Source organism: Syngnathus leptorhynchus, chromosome 11 (assembly GCF_054491065.1).
Source record: "Syngnathus leptorhynchus isolate UIUO chromosome 11, UIUO_Slep, whole genome shotgun sequence".
Lineage (NCBI taxonomy): Eukaryota > Metazoa > Chordata > Actinopteri > Syngnathiformes > Syngnathidae > Syngnathus > Syngnathus leptorhynchus.
The window spans coordinates 4,237,305-4,252,560 of NC_141205.1; the positions used below are offsets into that span (position 1 = coordinate 4,237,305).

At 41.9% G+C, this 15,256-nt stretch overlaps 1 protein-coding gene across 2 annotated transcripts in view; it reads left to right on the top strand.

Moving 5' to 3' along the window:
* Positions 1–279: 279 nt before the first annotated feature.
* Positions 280–15,256, top strand: part of acap3b (ArfGAP with coiled-coil, ankyrin repeat and PH domains 3b) — a 32,875-nt gene continuing 17,898 nt past the window's right edge. For both annotated transcript variants that reach the window (XM_085924385.1, XM_085924386.1), the window contains exons 1-2: positions 280–494; positions 13,890–13,947. In XM_085924385.1, coding sequence (XP_085780511.1) covers positions 448–494; positions 13,890–13,947 — 105 coding nt within the window. In that variant the 5' untranslated portion in view covers positions 280–447. The remainder of the gene's footprint in view (positions 495–13,889; positions 13,948–15,256) is intronic.

Sequence of the window (15,256 nt, forward strand, 5' to 3'; positions counted from 1 at the left end):
ATCATCCTATGCATAGTGCGTTGAAAAATATTCTAAAACTTAAAAATAAAAATGCACTCTACTGGATTAAACATGCAATCAGGTTGTATCTCATTTAAGCGTATTTCATGATGATTCTGCTCGTTTCAACCTTTGATATTTATTTTCCTGTTCTTGCAGGTCGTCGCTAGTCGGCGTGCTCTTCTTCCAACTTGGTTCCCCAACGCAACGCGCACTCCTCCCCTCCAACCATCCTCCTCCTCCTCCTCCTCCTCCTCTCTGCTTGTAGTAATTCAGTCACTGAGCACTCGCCTGGACTTTTTGGTGTCACGGTGCCATTGGGAAGGAACTGCCGCGCGTCAGGGCCACGACCAGCCGCCGTCCATCCCTTTTTGGTTCATAGCGACAAGCCGCCGCGGGCGATGACACTGACGCACTGATTCGGGAATACACGACAAAGACGCAAACATGACGGTGGATTTTGAAGAATGCATTAAGGATTCGCCCCGGTTCAGGTAAGACTGCTGCGCTACACGGCACGCCTTCTTTTACGCATGATTTTTTTTTCTTTCTCTCCTGACAAGCATCAACAGGGTGAATAAATCATCCGCTCCATTCAAAGGGGGGAATGCTGCACTAGTAAAAAATGCATTTATATTATGGATGTAATTTGAAAATGTGTATTGCAAGCAATGTTGGCTCAATATAAACGCAGAAGGGACAAATGTATACCACGATCAGGCCACATTTGCTCAATTGATAGGTCTTGATGAGATCATTCATTTTATCTATGTGGCCTTCGTGCGACACTGAGTGTGTGAGTGTGTGAGTGAGTGTGTGTGTGTGTGTGTGTGTGTGTGTGTGTGTGTGTGTGTGTGTGTGTGTGTGTGTGTGTAAGAAAAGCTTTTCGTGCCTTTGCATGAATGCATAGTGGATGTCCACGCAGCTGCATTTGGCTGGCCAAGCAATCAGCGGGGAGGTGAGAATGCTCTCTGCGGGAAACAGAGCATTTTTCCCGGGCATGCATCCAGATGTTTAGCCCACTGTGGGAGAGGGAGGGGGCGGGGGGGTGCGCACTCCATCCACGTGCCAGCCTGGTTTCTAGCTTCACATGCAAATCAATGGAAACAAGTAGTTCCATCCTGTCAGCTGACGTGTTGCTTTCCTTTAGTTGAGTTGAAGCGATGATAGACGAGGATGGAGCGAGCGTGCTCACGCCGTTCCCTTTGATGGATGGCGAGGATGAAAGGTCACAGGAGAGGAGAAGCAATATCTTCTGACTGCTCCCAATGCTGTTTGGAAAAATCCGCTTTACACAAAGGACAGAATGTCGTGTTGGCTTAAAAATGAGGTCATGATGTAACCGTTGGTCATAATGGTGGCTGCTCTGTCATTTACGCCTAGCAAATTTCCACGTTTATGATGTTGAGGCTTTCAGGGAGCCGGAACCTGTGGCAGAAACCAACTGAACTGCTGAGCAATGTTCGGCAATGAGTTTCGATGAGTGGCTGACCGTCAACTGCTGGTTTTTGTCCAATTCAATATTTCAAAATGGCTCACTTGTTTTTTTTTGTTTTTGTTTGATCATGCGACTCACTGATCAGCTGCCTTAAATGCTTGAACCAATACAAGCCTTCCGATTTCAACACGTCGGAACCATCAAATGATGCTTGCATGCATCAGGTCGAGCTCCCACAATTCAAAAGGACATTCTTCGTCATCGAAGGTGACTGAAGCAGGTCGGAATGTTTCGAGTCGTGCTGCGTTTTTGGACTGACCGGCTTCTCGGCTGTGCTTGTTGTGTCATCTTAGAAAAGCAGCATAAGAGTCATTGCTGTGTTCACGCCCACTTCCAGCAGGTCTTAACGTGTTCATTTTCATCTGTGTTTTTGCATGACTGAGTATTGGAAAAGTATTGGAGGTATGTTGGGTATCTGTAACAAACATCTGTTGGATTCGATCAACCTCTTTGTGCCGTTGTGCCGAGCTTACCTGCTGTGTCTATTCACCTCGACGGTGTGGAGATAAAGCTGGCGCACCTGCTCGGTGTGGTCGGTCGGGCAAGGAGGTTGTCATCTCATTCCATCTCGTTGATTGCTTTGGGCAGCCGTTGGTTTTTATTGAGCGAGCTGTTTCTGTTTGTTTCATTTGAAGGGTAATGATTGTTAAAGGTTGTCTTTCTGTTTTTCAAATGACCATCAGCATCAAATGGCTCACAATTAACAGAAGTTTGAAACTGGTTTTTTTTTTAGCGTTATTTAGATTGTATCGCTCATTTTTTTTTCTCCATTTTTGTAATCCTGCTAACACTTGTGTAACCTGTTGACTCCATTCAACTGAATATGTCCAATCCTACATTGTGTAAATAATAATAATAATAATAAAGATTTAAGTTGGGCAATTCAATAAAATTATTTTTAGTTTTGCTGTTGTGGAAATCGGCTTTCCCACATTTCACAATAAAGAAATAAGAAAATTCCAGAACTGATTGTCCCCTGTATTGTCCTCCAACTTAAGGATATAATTAAAACCAACTCGGAATTTTTTTTCGGGGAGCCAGCGACTTGCTTGCTTTGTTGCCATAAATATCAATCATTTATATTTTAATGTTTTCGCCCCCCCCCCATTTTTTTTTACAGCATACATCACATTAAAATTTCATTTTTGAATCTAAATTGGACTTTTTGTTGAACAGTTACCAAACTGCAGGGCACACGAATGTAGTTTAAAAATGATTCTTTGAATAATTTGAGCAACATATGCACACAGAACTCTAGTTTTGCGTAGTGCTAGCATTTTAGTTCTTGACAGACCTTCTGCTTTAACAAAACCCATATGTCATGTTCCTGTGTTTTTGAACTGTCTTATAAATATGAAAAATGGCCTCCAGTAATATTTATCCCCCGGTCAGCGTGTGCACAGCTGTGCGGTGAAAGAACCCAACACACCGACCCCGGTCTGCTTCCTCTTCACCTACTCCAACAAGTCGAGCGGCTTCGGCCTCATTCACAATTTGATCAACAAACAATTGGACGTCATTGAATAAGTGACTGTCCTCATTCCAAAAAACAAAACGGATTCAGGATACAAATTCTTCTTCTGACTTTAAATGATCAGTCTTCACCTTCATACGTGCAGGTGAATGTCGTTCAACCTGCTGGATGGCTGAGATTATAATCTCCGGGTTTCAGGTAGTTGTGTACAAGGGTATTCTTTTGTGTGTGTGTTTCTCAAAGTGGAGCGGGCGTGGAAGATGACGTCGTGCTGCTTCCCCCGAGGTTTTTTTTTTGCCTCGTCTAGAGTGGTTGCTATGGTTACTTGCAAGAGAAAAAAAAAAAAAAAAGGATGAGCGGTCACAATCTGTCTGGCTATATTTATTTGAAAAGCCAGCACTGGGTGGCAAAAGGTTGTGAACAAAAGAAGGGAATCCTGTGGTTTATTGAAATCTTGACCACAATCCGTCATGTTGATGTATTTCAAATACTTTGAAAGTGCTCCTTCCTGAAATGACTTTTCAAATGTGCTGTCTATTTATTGGCAGATTAAAGTGTCCTCTCTATGCTCCGGGTATCTATCTGGCGCCGAGTTTTTGCAAATATGTCTGGATTACTTTCCTGCGTCATGCTTTTTAATCCTGCGTATCATCTCTTCACCTGTCTGAGATAATGCGGACTGATGTGCCAGCTGCCTGAAATATAAAAATGCAGCCATCCTAAGTGAGAGGGGGACTAAAATTGCCTCCCACCAATGAGCCGGAGTTTGAGAGGATGAAGTGACAGCAGAGTGAAGTTGATTTTTTTTTTCACACAGTGTCCTTACTGCTTGAAAGTATTTCAGAGAAAAGCACTTTGAAATCCCCCTTTGACCCTCGCTGGAAATAGACACCAACAAACATTAAGACGGATTCCAGACCACTCACATTAAGTCGCCTCATTCGAAACCACCCAATGCTTATTCTATACAGCACATTATGTTAAAGATCATTTGACAATGCACAGCTCTGCTTAAGAATTCTGCATTTTCTCAAAATTGCTTGCTCCGTAAATCTGTCAAATGCCATAAAATCAACAACTGTTCCATTTGGCCATAATAGATTTTCTTTTGAAGGTATAGCAGGACCAAACAATTTATTGATTTCTATTTGATATAGTCACTTTTATGATGGCAACGCATTTGTGACCTGATGAGATATTGCTTTGCTCTGAATGAAAACAAAAAAATGCACAAAGTCTTCTCAGAAGAGTGGAAAGTGTTTTAAAGTGTACGTGGGGGGGACTTTACCGTCTTTCATTTTTACTTTCACTAGTCTCCTGTGCAATCATGTCATCTGTTCAGATCTGCAATTAAAAAGCAACTTTAAATCCCAAAGAACTTTGTCTATTAACAAAGCTCCATCCTCTTTAAGCAAAATAACATTTGAACCGTCTTTGAACTTTTGCAATAAGTGCTTGTAAAATATCGAGAAGATCCCGTCAATACTGCAGGAAATTGACACATTGCTGAGATGATTATGATCAGCAGTGAAAGTAACAAGCTCCGTTGTGCCAGTCTGGATGCAAAATTGTCATCTGAGCACATTTTTTTTGGAACATATGTGTTCTTTGCATGCCTGTGGTACGTAGCCTGACATCATTCCCCAGCACGTGGCCGCTCCCGCCGAATCCACCACGAAGCAGCTTTTCCCGTCGCTGGGGCCGCACGTGCCGCTGCGGGGACTTATATGAAATAGGATTATCGGCAAGCAGCATCTTCTCTGATTCAATCTACTCGATAGTCGACACACAACATTGGCGCTCGCACCCACCAGTTGAAATGCCAGGTTCTTGTCGACTGGTTTATTCTGGTTCAAAAGATGTTTGTCAGTGAAACAACAGCGCATTTGTTTTGGAGAAATGTTGCAAACCGTTCCTGTTTGTGGTTTTTTTTTTTTTGCAGCTGTTTTATCAATTGTGAATATCAGACTTATGAATGAGCTGATTTGTCTTTTTTTTTTTTTTTTCTCCGCTCAAGCTGCAGGCACTAGGTGGACCTGTGAAATGCCAAATTCGCCATCGAGATTTGGCTTCCCAGGAAGTCGTTAAATGGTCGCTGTGCAATATGCGGAACGTCACACGTTAGGCCACGCATGAATAAAGCCTCTCAGGACTTTACACGTATGTACACGTGTTGAATGCTGGTAAAATGGAGGAAACTGAGAAGCGTGTGTTTAGGTCATGTCGGTGTGTTAGATTTAAAAATGTGCTAAGTTCTTAGTGTGAGAGGTTAAGCAGACTCGATGAACCTTTTGGTCAATTTGAAGTTTCATTTCGATTTTTTGGGATTGTTGATGCAAGCAAACACATAAAGTTCGATTGAAGTGGATGTTTGTTCTTTTCTCAATGTGGCAATCATTTTGTGTCATTTAGTTCTTTGTTTAAAAAAAAAAAAAAAAAGATTCGTCTGAACAGAAGGGAGAGAAGTCATCTTATTTTTTTGTCGTTTTCTCGCTCTGATGCTTGTGTTTTCAGATTTGTACTTCTCTCACCTTCTGGCTGTAATGCAATTTGGAGAAAGGATGTGAATCATCATCGTCAGACACTCCGAGGATTTGATTCGATTAAGTACACGTGTCTCGGCAGGGAGAGGAGTTGGAGAGAAATGAAGAGGCTTATAACTCTGGAATGAAATGAGATCTGTGATTTGATTCGATTCTTTGACCGAAGCGAATCTTTGTCAATCGTTGTCGTTTTTGCGACACATTTGTCATCAGTAACGGGAAGAGGATGAAGAAATGAAGTTGAGGCTTTTCCATTTTCTCTCACATGCAAGAATCTGACATCTGGAATCCAGTGGATCTTCTTAAATTAGGAATTTCTTTCACCCGTTTTATTTGAGCTCTGCTCTTTGGTTTTGGAACTCGGCGGTTTCCCCCCTCACATCTCTATTTCTATTTTTATTGCTCCCGTTTCTTTTTTGGATGATCTATTTGGTCTCTCTCCCTCCACCCGTGTTGCCTGCTGTGCAATTTCTCGCAGACTACATTTTGCTCTTTTGGCTATTCAAGTGCTTTTGATTTCCTGATGGCTGCTTGGCGTGTCATCATCGATCACGCTTTGCACCGGGCCTGACCCTCACCCATCCAAAAAAACACAACGGCGCCCAAACCACACGTGATTGACAATCCAATACAAGCATTTATTTCCCCTCTCAGAAACGGATGGATTCCCTTGTCACTGTCTTTTTCACTACAACCAAACGAAAACATTCCCATACGCCGTGTCAGCAGTCCCACATTTTTTCGTATCCGGAACGTTCCCCTCAACCCCCCCCCCCCCCCCCTGCAGTGTCACACGCATGTACTTCTACATATGGGCTGGGCGGGCGTTTCTTTCCATTTGTTGGATGGACCGGATCCAAGTGGGAAAATCCGAACAGCTGAGACCCAGTCACTGATCAGTAACGGACAGTTTGTCTTAAGTCCAGGCAGGAAGTATTATTCGGTTCCATTGGTATGTGCGTGCAGAGTCATGGCGGGAAAGCCAATGAGTCAACGTGTATGTCCCATTGGACCAGCCAGATGTAGCTGGATGAACAAGAAGGTTGTGTCCCAGAGATTCCTGGCTCCAGAGGAAGGAGATTAACAATCATGTCTGTGTGAAACAAGCACAAATTTCACGGTAATCGCCACTGGAAGTTGACTTTGGACCAAAGAGCAAAAACTTCTACTCATTGTATCTCACAGCTGGGGAAAGAATTGCATCGAGGCACATTTTAAAGTCCCTGTTGGTTTATTTTGCACTTAGTTGAGAAGATCCAGATTCCATCGTGTGTCATTTGCTGCAATTAAAAAGGAATAGTTGGAATGTTGTTGCTCCATTTATGGTGACTTAGTGTCATCTGTCAGAACAGCTGATCCCCCTGGGTCTAAACAAGAACAGACAACGACGTGCGCCCAGACTGAGGATTTTTTTTAAGGCTTTGAGGGCAAACATGATTGGAAAATCTTGTTCAGATCGATGCCAAATGTAAGCTCATCGCTTTCAACATTTCATTATGTGTATACCGGATCTCATTTGAATTGAGATTTCTTTGGGTCTTTAAGCACGCATACAAACACATTTAAACATATTAAGAGAGAGCCAGATTAAGCAATTACAAACATAGATAGCAATTTAACAGCCTTTGGAGCCATGTCAAGACTTTACGAATGACAACACTTGGTTTGCCAACTCCAAATTTTGCTCTAATCTTAAACTGGCAGTGACATTTTGAAACACAAATGCACCTAAAGCTTTGTACTCGTAGTGCCAATCTATTCTTTTGTCCTGAGCTGTAAAAGAATCTTCTAAACGATTCGTAACCTTATCCTCGGTGTCTCAGGAGGTACTTTACTGGGGATGAATTGGCAAATCTCGCAGACCCGAACGGAACATCCGCCACCGAAAGAGGCAATACGAACTGCTGTTTTAGTGTAAATGTTTATGTCAGAGGAGATTTGTGTGCTTTGTAAGATCTCTGCACAGCCATTCTGTGTGGCCCCTTCAGCAGATTCCATTTCCTTCCTCACAAGATAAAGAATAGTGAATGCGTGAGCGTATGTTTTATGGAACTATCAGACAAACATTTATCAGGTGACCCCTTAAATACATACTCATGCATCGAATAAACAGTTTTAATGTGAGAGATTATGCGTCATAACTTTTTTTTTTTTTCATGAATCGATCATCATTGAAGCCGCTGCTCTTATTTCATTCATCCAGCTGGTGCACTTTCATTTTTATTCAACAAACTGAAATGCGATGAAGATTTGGTTACTCCTTGTATGGACAGTTGTGTAAAATGAGAACGTTGCACTTCCTGCATCTTCGCCGTATGAGTATGAACAGATGTGTCGCTTTGGTGGCTGGAATCCAAACTCCTGCACTTGATCACCACCACTCAGATATTCAACTGACAACTGTGACGTTTTTTGTTTTATGTACAGGCAACTCTACGCTGTTGTCAGGGATACTAATTTCTCTTTCCGGCTTTCTGCTGAAAGCGTGTGGGAGTGTTATATAGACATGGCTTAGTCATCCATTTGGCGCTAACACTGAACATTTTGTGTGGCACAAGAAGAAAATACACACGACTGCCGTCTTCACATGGAAACACACACACACGTACGCACTCACGCATACATACATTAATATTACAGGCTACTTTTTCGATTTGATTTTTTTCTATCTACTTGTTTGTCTTCCTGCGAGCTTCCAACCAAGCCAAACACATCCCACTAGCTTTTGCGATAAGAGGTTGTCAGCTGGCTGTGGGCGGGAAAGATGCTAAGAACGCACAAGTGAATTATTGCTGGGAACGGGAGCTCACAGTGTACACCGCAGGGGGTCTTCTCCTTCCTCTTCGATTCTCATGCCGCCTGCGTCATTGTGCATTTGGGCGGATGCTCAACGGCCACAGGGGGGCTCAGTGAAGGTTAAAGAGGTTGGGGGGGGGGGGGGGGGCTTTGACGTTCGACTAGTCTTCAAGTACATTTAAGCACAGTGCACAGAAAGCTTTTTTTTTTTTTTTGTGTGTATATTTTCTTGGATGTGTCCCATAGTGCAGGTCGTAACGTGCCGTTGCGGATGCTGTTCTTCTTCGACCGCCAAAATTCACTTTCCTGACTGCTCTCAAGGTCACCCTGTCACTTGAATGATTTTTGAATTTTGACTGGTTGAGCATCGTTGCATCATTCGGGTTTTTGCTCTAACGGTGGCGTGGGCAGTATGTGGTAAGCGACTAAGCGAGGATGTAAAGCCACATTCCGCTGGGTGTGTGAATGCAGCGTGACCCAACATGATCAAACCCTTGAGCTCGTTGTGCTTCAATGTCAGAAGTCATCGCTCCGCCTGGGCCACAGCTGTAAACTGGTTGAAACTAGCAGTAAGGGGAAATTAACATGAGATGAATCGACAAATCTATTTTTTAGAACTATATGATGTATTTTAAGAGTGTGAATAGTTGCTTGTCTATTTGTTTGACTGGCTATCAGTACAGAGTGTACCCTGCCTCTCGCCCAAAGTCAATACAAACAAGCCGTATAGAAAATGCATCAATGTGCATTAAACATGAGTTGGCGTGCTGTGCTCGAGAAAAAAACCCGAGCAGTACAATAGAATAAAAGACTTGGGGCGATGCAGCTTTGTCATTGACTGTCCGAGCTATCTGAAATAAGAAGAAAACAAAATAAAAGCTCTAAACTTGTGTTTTGACGCCGCTGTCAGCACAGCTGCTTCTTTTGCCAGAAAACTAAAGACCGTCGGTGGATTCGATTTCATCGAAAATAATGATTATAGAAAATGACACGGAATTGACAGAATTCAAACAATTTTCGTGACAATGGCTAATTGAGATTTTCTTGCGCTAATTAATAGACTCAAAAAATATCGGATTGTGTCAAGGTTAGCAGAGACATTGGCGCCTACGCTACTTGTGTCCTGGCTGAGCCACCAGAATTCTATCTCCCAATTTCCCAACATCCCATCCAAACGATATTGATGTTGTTATTCAAACATAAACGCACTATGTTCTTCCGTTAGCACACTTTTGGGAAGCATCTGGAGTTGGTAGATGCACGCTTGAATGAACTTTGGAGTGTTTTTGTTTTTGCGGATCATTTTTTTTACTCCCTTGTGTCTTTTTTTTTGACTCGCATGTTGACAGCGCAGATAATGGAAGTCGTGTCGGACTTTTCCCCGGTTAAATCTCTTCCCTCCTGTCTTGGCACAAAAGAGCGAGCTAGTGTCGCACTTTCCAACAAACACAAGTGACACCTGGCTCGCAAGGCCGTCAGAATATGTTTGAGAAGGATCACGCTCTGAGGCCTTCCAACACGTTTCCTGCCGGCCCATTCTCTGGAATGATATAATGACGTTTCCACACCTCCATGTTCTCTGCCAGAAATATTTATACATGCATTGAGTTCATCCAAAGTGCAGCAGGGAACAGCAGAGGAAGCGAGGACTTGCGGTAATTCTTTCTTCAGTCATGTTACTGCATCATTAAAAGCGTCTCATAAATTACCCATTGACAGTTTATACATTATTGCGTCATCAACAATAGTGTTTTTTTTTTTTTTTATCTGACCAATCAGGTCTAATTAAACTGTTATAATTACTGAACAAATAATGTGTCAAAATAAAATATAACAGGCAAAGAGGTTGTTAATGGAAGCGTCCATGAGCATTTCATTTTTTTCAAATAATGTGTTTTGCACCAGTGAGAAAAGTGTACGGAGAGTGTGAAAAATAAATATGGCTAAGAAAAAAAAAAAAGATGTAAAAAAAAAAAACATCCTTCAGTATGTGAAACTTTTTCTTCCAACTTTTATTGTCCTCATTCTCGGGGATGTTTGAAATATGCTCATTTATGGACTTCCGTTGAAATCACATGACACACAAGTATCTTCCTCAAAGTTTTTTCATGGAAAGAGTGTAATGGAGGAGGGGGTGGGGAGGGAGCAGTGAAGGCATCTTTGTAAGCCACGCATAAGATACCAGTGTTTGCCTTTAGACGCCATTGATGTCAAAAGGCAGCGTATTAGGCCGGGTGTGTGTTCCAAAATGTGAGGAATCTTTATTGAAGGCTCTTGTGATGATGACTGAGCTCGTTTGTACGCTCTTTAATGGTGTGGCCATTGTGCATTGACTTCACAAATGGTCCAATTAAATGCACAAATGACTCTGCTGTTGTCTTTCATGGTCATATTGTACGCAGACTCGCTACAAAGTGCAAACCAAGAATTATGGGATGTGTTTAAGAAGGTCGATCTTAAAGATTGAGTTGAATCTTGAGTGTGTTTCGTGCTTCACAATATTTCCTCTGACGGCAAGATAAAGAAATGAAGGATGTGATGTTGTTACGTTAACCACCAAAATTCGACCTTCTCACTTTGTGCTAAATCTTAGCAAACAAAGCAATTAGGCTACGGATGAGTGATTCGAAAGCACATGGAGATTATTGCAAGATAAAAGGGAGTGGCGGGGAGATGCTCAAGTACAATCAAGTTAGACAAAGAGGAAATTGGTCAGTTACAAAAAAAAAAAAAAAAGCGTGAGTAATGCTGATGCCTGTTGCTATGGTGATTTGGGTCAATGAACGGTTGCTATGGTTGCCTCCCTACTTGGAATTCCGAGAAGGATATATTTTGACGTGTGCTCAGTCTGAACTTGCGGGTGGAGGATCAAAGTGTGTAATTATAAATGAGGATGTTCGGCATGTGTGTGTGCTTTTATTTTTATTTTTTTTGGGACTAGTCTTTGACGTGATTCCTGAATTTAATTTGTGTGTGCCTCATCTGTCATATTGTGCTCCTGATCCATTTGTGTTTCTGTCGGAGATTGCAATTGCTCTCCATTCACCTGATGTCTGTTCAAGAAAATAGGTCACTGCCCATTATAGCTTGATCTGCTGAGTCAGATCACAAATACTGACAGATTAAAATTGCTGGGATTATACATCAGACTATAGGAAAGAATAAATAGAACCTATAGAAATATCATGCATATACATCACTGCACTTGTTTTTTTTTTTAGGGCAGATGGAAAGTCGACATTTCTGTTTTGACTACGGTTTTGTTTTACTAGCCGACTCTAATCAACATAGTCACATGTGTTGGCTGATGTCCTGTTGCATGTGAGTATTTTTTTGCCGCCGGGCTCAATCTTAACTGGTATCAGAAGGCCCTTTTGTCCCTCTAGTGATGCTGATGTGGATGGGATGTCGTGTGACACATCGAGTCTGTGAGTCGCAGTGGATTCCACTATTTATGTGTGTGTGTGTGTGTGTGTACACTAATGTGAAGAGATGCAGAACGATATCCACGCAAACGTCCTGCAGGAGTGGTGGGACCAGAATAGATTGGTTGGGTCTGACCAATGCCTTCATGTGGCGCCAGGCAGGGCACGTGAAGCTAACCCTCCCATCCCCCATTGCCGATGATGTTAGACCCTTTACTGTATGTTACCACTGGTAACAAGCATGTGCCCATCCCCCCCCCCTTCCCTTTTCTGACTGGGCTGGCCGGCTACATCATCATTGTTCAAAGCCTGAGGTTGTTCCTCATACAGTACAGTATGTCCACACACAGTGGACACAGGCGTGAGTAATAAGTGTTGCGGGTGAACTGTGTTTTAAAGTAGCTTTCCCATTATTCCCCTATTTATTTGCATTTGCATTGTTTTTTTTTTTTTAAATATATTCATATATATATTTGCACATATATTTACATGCAATGACGATATTTACATTACACATATATTTTTAATGACAAGTATTGCTTCGTATAATGCAATACTAAGTAGGAGAACTTTCTTAGTCAATGCTGAAGTGATTTGCAGTTTTGCCTTTTGAAAAGATCGACACTCAATTCATTTTGAAGCAACTGGGGCATCAGGTGTAGCTCATGAGGCCGAGGGAAAAAAAAACGATTTAAACTGACCGTTAGTGTCTTTGTAGAAACTATTCTTGATAATTCTAATTCTGTTTATAGAATCAACGTTGAGGGTCATTCTCCTGATTTGAATCCTGTATTGCAAACAAAGACGTAGATCAGCAGTCAAGTCTGGTGTGAGGACAATCTGACAGAAAGCTTTCCGTGTTCAACTGTGACAAGTCTCATGGTGTACTTTCGTGTGTTTGTGGACACAGACGTGTTGGAGCTGGAACACAAACCACATTGAGGGGATGCCTGCATTGGCTTCACGGTTAAGATCTTGGCCATCACGTCTCATTGACAGTGCGTGATGCTTGATTTCATGAGCTTAACCTCGGACCCCCCCCCCCCGCACCGAAACACCACTCGCACGTGTTTGATTGGAGAACGGCAAATGAGTGACGGTTGAATAGTCGACTGCGCATTTCAGCAACGGTAGCGGACATCTGCATACACACGCAACATACCTCCCGTGGAGACCACACACGTGCTCACCCTGCTGTGTCAGGAGTGTGTTCTTCTTAGACAAATTGGATAAACACTTTGAGGAATTCTATCAATGTTCTTTTTTTGGAACAGGTGAAAAAGAGCATTCCCGTATAGCTCCAAAGTGGGGCGAGACATTTACAAGGCACTTTTTTCCAGGTCTTCTGCCATGAGGGTGTTGCCCGGTGGGAAAGAGTTTCAGATGAGTCTGGCTTTGCCATTTTATGGTGAGATCATCGCCATCCCCCCAAGGGGTCTGGCTGTTACGAGGGCCTTGTTCCAGCAGCTCACGGAGGGTGTGTCGCCGAAATCTTGCTGGATCCGATCCAAATAAGCTTCAGCTGATGTTGTCATTGTGGAATTCAAATAAACCATAGCACGTCTTGAACAATGTTGATCCTTTTCAAATGTTTTATTGTGAGACCTTTTGTGAGGCCTTCTGATTTATTATTATTACATATGAGTGTTGTTATCCTTGAAATACTAGATGCTGACTCCTAAAAGAAAAGCTACATATTCCTTTTTGCCTTTTTGTGTTGACTTTATGAATCCTGAAACTCGGATGATGTCATTGATTGATTTTACAGCTGGGCCATTACCGCTAATCTTAATCATTGGGATTAATGCGAAAGTCTGAGCAAGCATGACGTATGGTGTCTGGTTGCATGTTATTATGCAGCAGGGATGAAAAAAAAAAAGTCTTGAGCCAGATTCACAGTGTTTGTTCATTTGTTAAAGATGAATTTAAAGGTTGATTAAATGTGATGTCATAAAATCATCACGACAGTAGACTAAATAAAGTACAAAGATACTGCTCGTAATGAATTCATTGATTACTTTCATTTCCTTCAGTCATGTCCTAATATTTTGTTCATATTATAAATCTTCTGGACACTCATAAGTCAGAGTTTGTGTGTGTGTGTGTCTCCAAGTCCATCATCATTTCAGTAACTTTGTTTTTTCTTGTTTCAGGGCCGGCATTGATGATGTGGAGACAGACGTGGTAGAGATCGAGGCAAAGCTGGACAAGGTATGGATCGTACAGATTACGAAAACAAATATGTTTTCTTTTGACTGGAATCCTGTTTCCCTGAAAAACGTCATCAGTGCTTAGTTGATGTGTGAACTTTAATTGGTTTTCTTTGTATCAGTCCATTAAAACCAGATGTGCTGTGCTAAGTCCAATTGGCTGGCCCATAACGTTGGAGCGCACTATATAAACATTACAGTCGCCCGTTGTTGTTCCACTGCCATTTTTGCCTGTGTCAGCAATTTTAGTTGATGTCAAAATAGTACAATGTTTATTCATATAAAAATGATCATAAATAATTGTTGGGTTGGTGAAGCAAATTTGACATTAGGAATACATTTCCCGCTGCATTATTGCCATGCGCTTTTAATATGATTTAGTGCTTTATGTAAAATGAAAATACATGGCTCCTTGTCCCCTGGGAGTCTCAGAGCTGAGGTCATGTTTCTTTCGATAAACCAATAGATGTTTCTGAGTCAGGTTGTATTAACTGCACCGCATCACGAGTCTGTTGTCATGATAATTTAATATGATGCCAGAATGCACGACACGTTTGTATGACTTAACCTTATTTTTGTACTTTTGGAGCCGCACAGACGTATAAAAACTTGTCGGTCGGACATTTCATTATTCCAAGTGCTTATAAATCAGCGATGGCAGTAGATGTTCATTTTTTTGTTTGTTTTGTTTCTGTTTGTCCAAATACGCCTTTACGGGAAATCAACTTGAATTTTTATCACATTAGACTCAACTACAAAACAGCTCAATCATATTATGAATTTGGTCTTTCATAACATTTGCAATTTTTAAAAGTCTCCTGCAGCAGTTAAATGAGCAGGCTGGTGGGTGACACATCACATCCACCCCATCACATAATTTTTGCTCCGAGCAAGTTGGGACCCTCCACTGAACTTTGAATGATGACTTGAGGTTCCATTTGGGTCATTTATTCTTACACTGCTTTGGCGGGATGACCTCACACTGCCCGAGGTGTATTCTGACAGCATCGAAATCGATATAAAAATGATATGGAATGAATTCCACTGTACTTGCCGAATTTGCTACATTTGATATTCTCACGTGTCCTTTAACAACCAAATCTGCTCATACTTTGACATATTTCTCCGTTTGCTATGGTTCGAAGGTTCTCCATTCCATTGTTGCAGTATCAGTCAATGAACACAACCTATTTGGTCCGATTTGAACAGATGTAGCGACGTGACTCCCAAGTGGACCCCTGTGGTTCTTTCAGCCCATTTGTTGACAAGCTGACACATATACTGTGCCTGTAATGGCCATGTTCGGACCC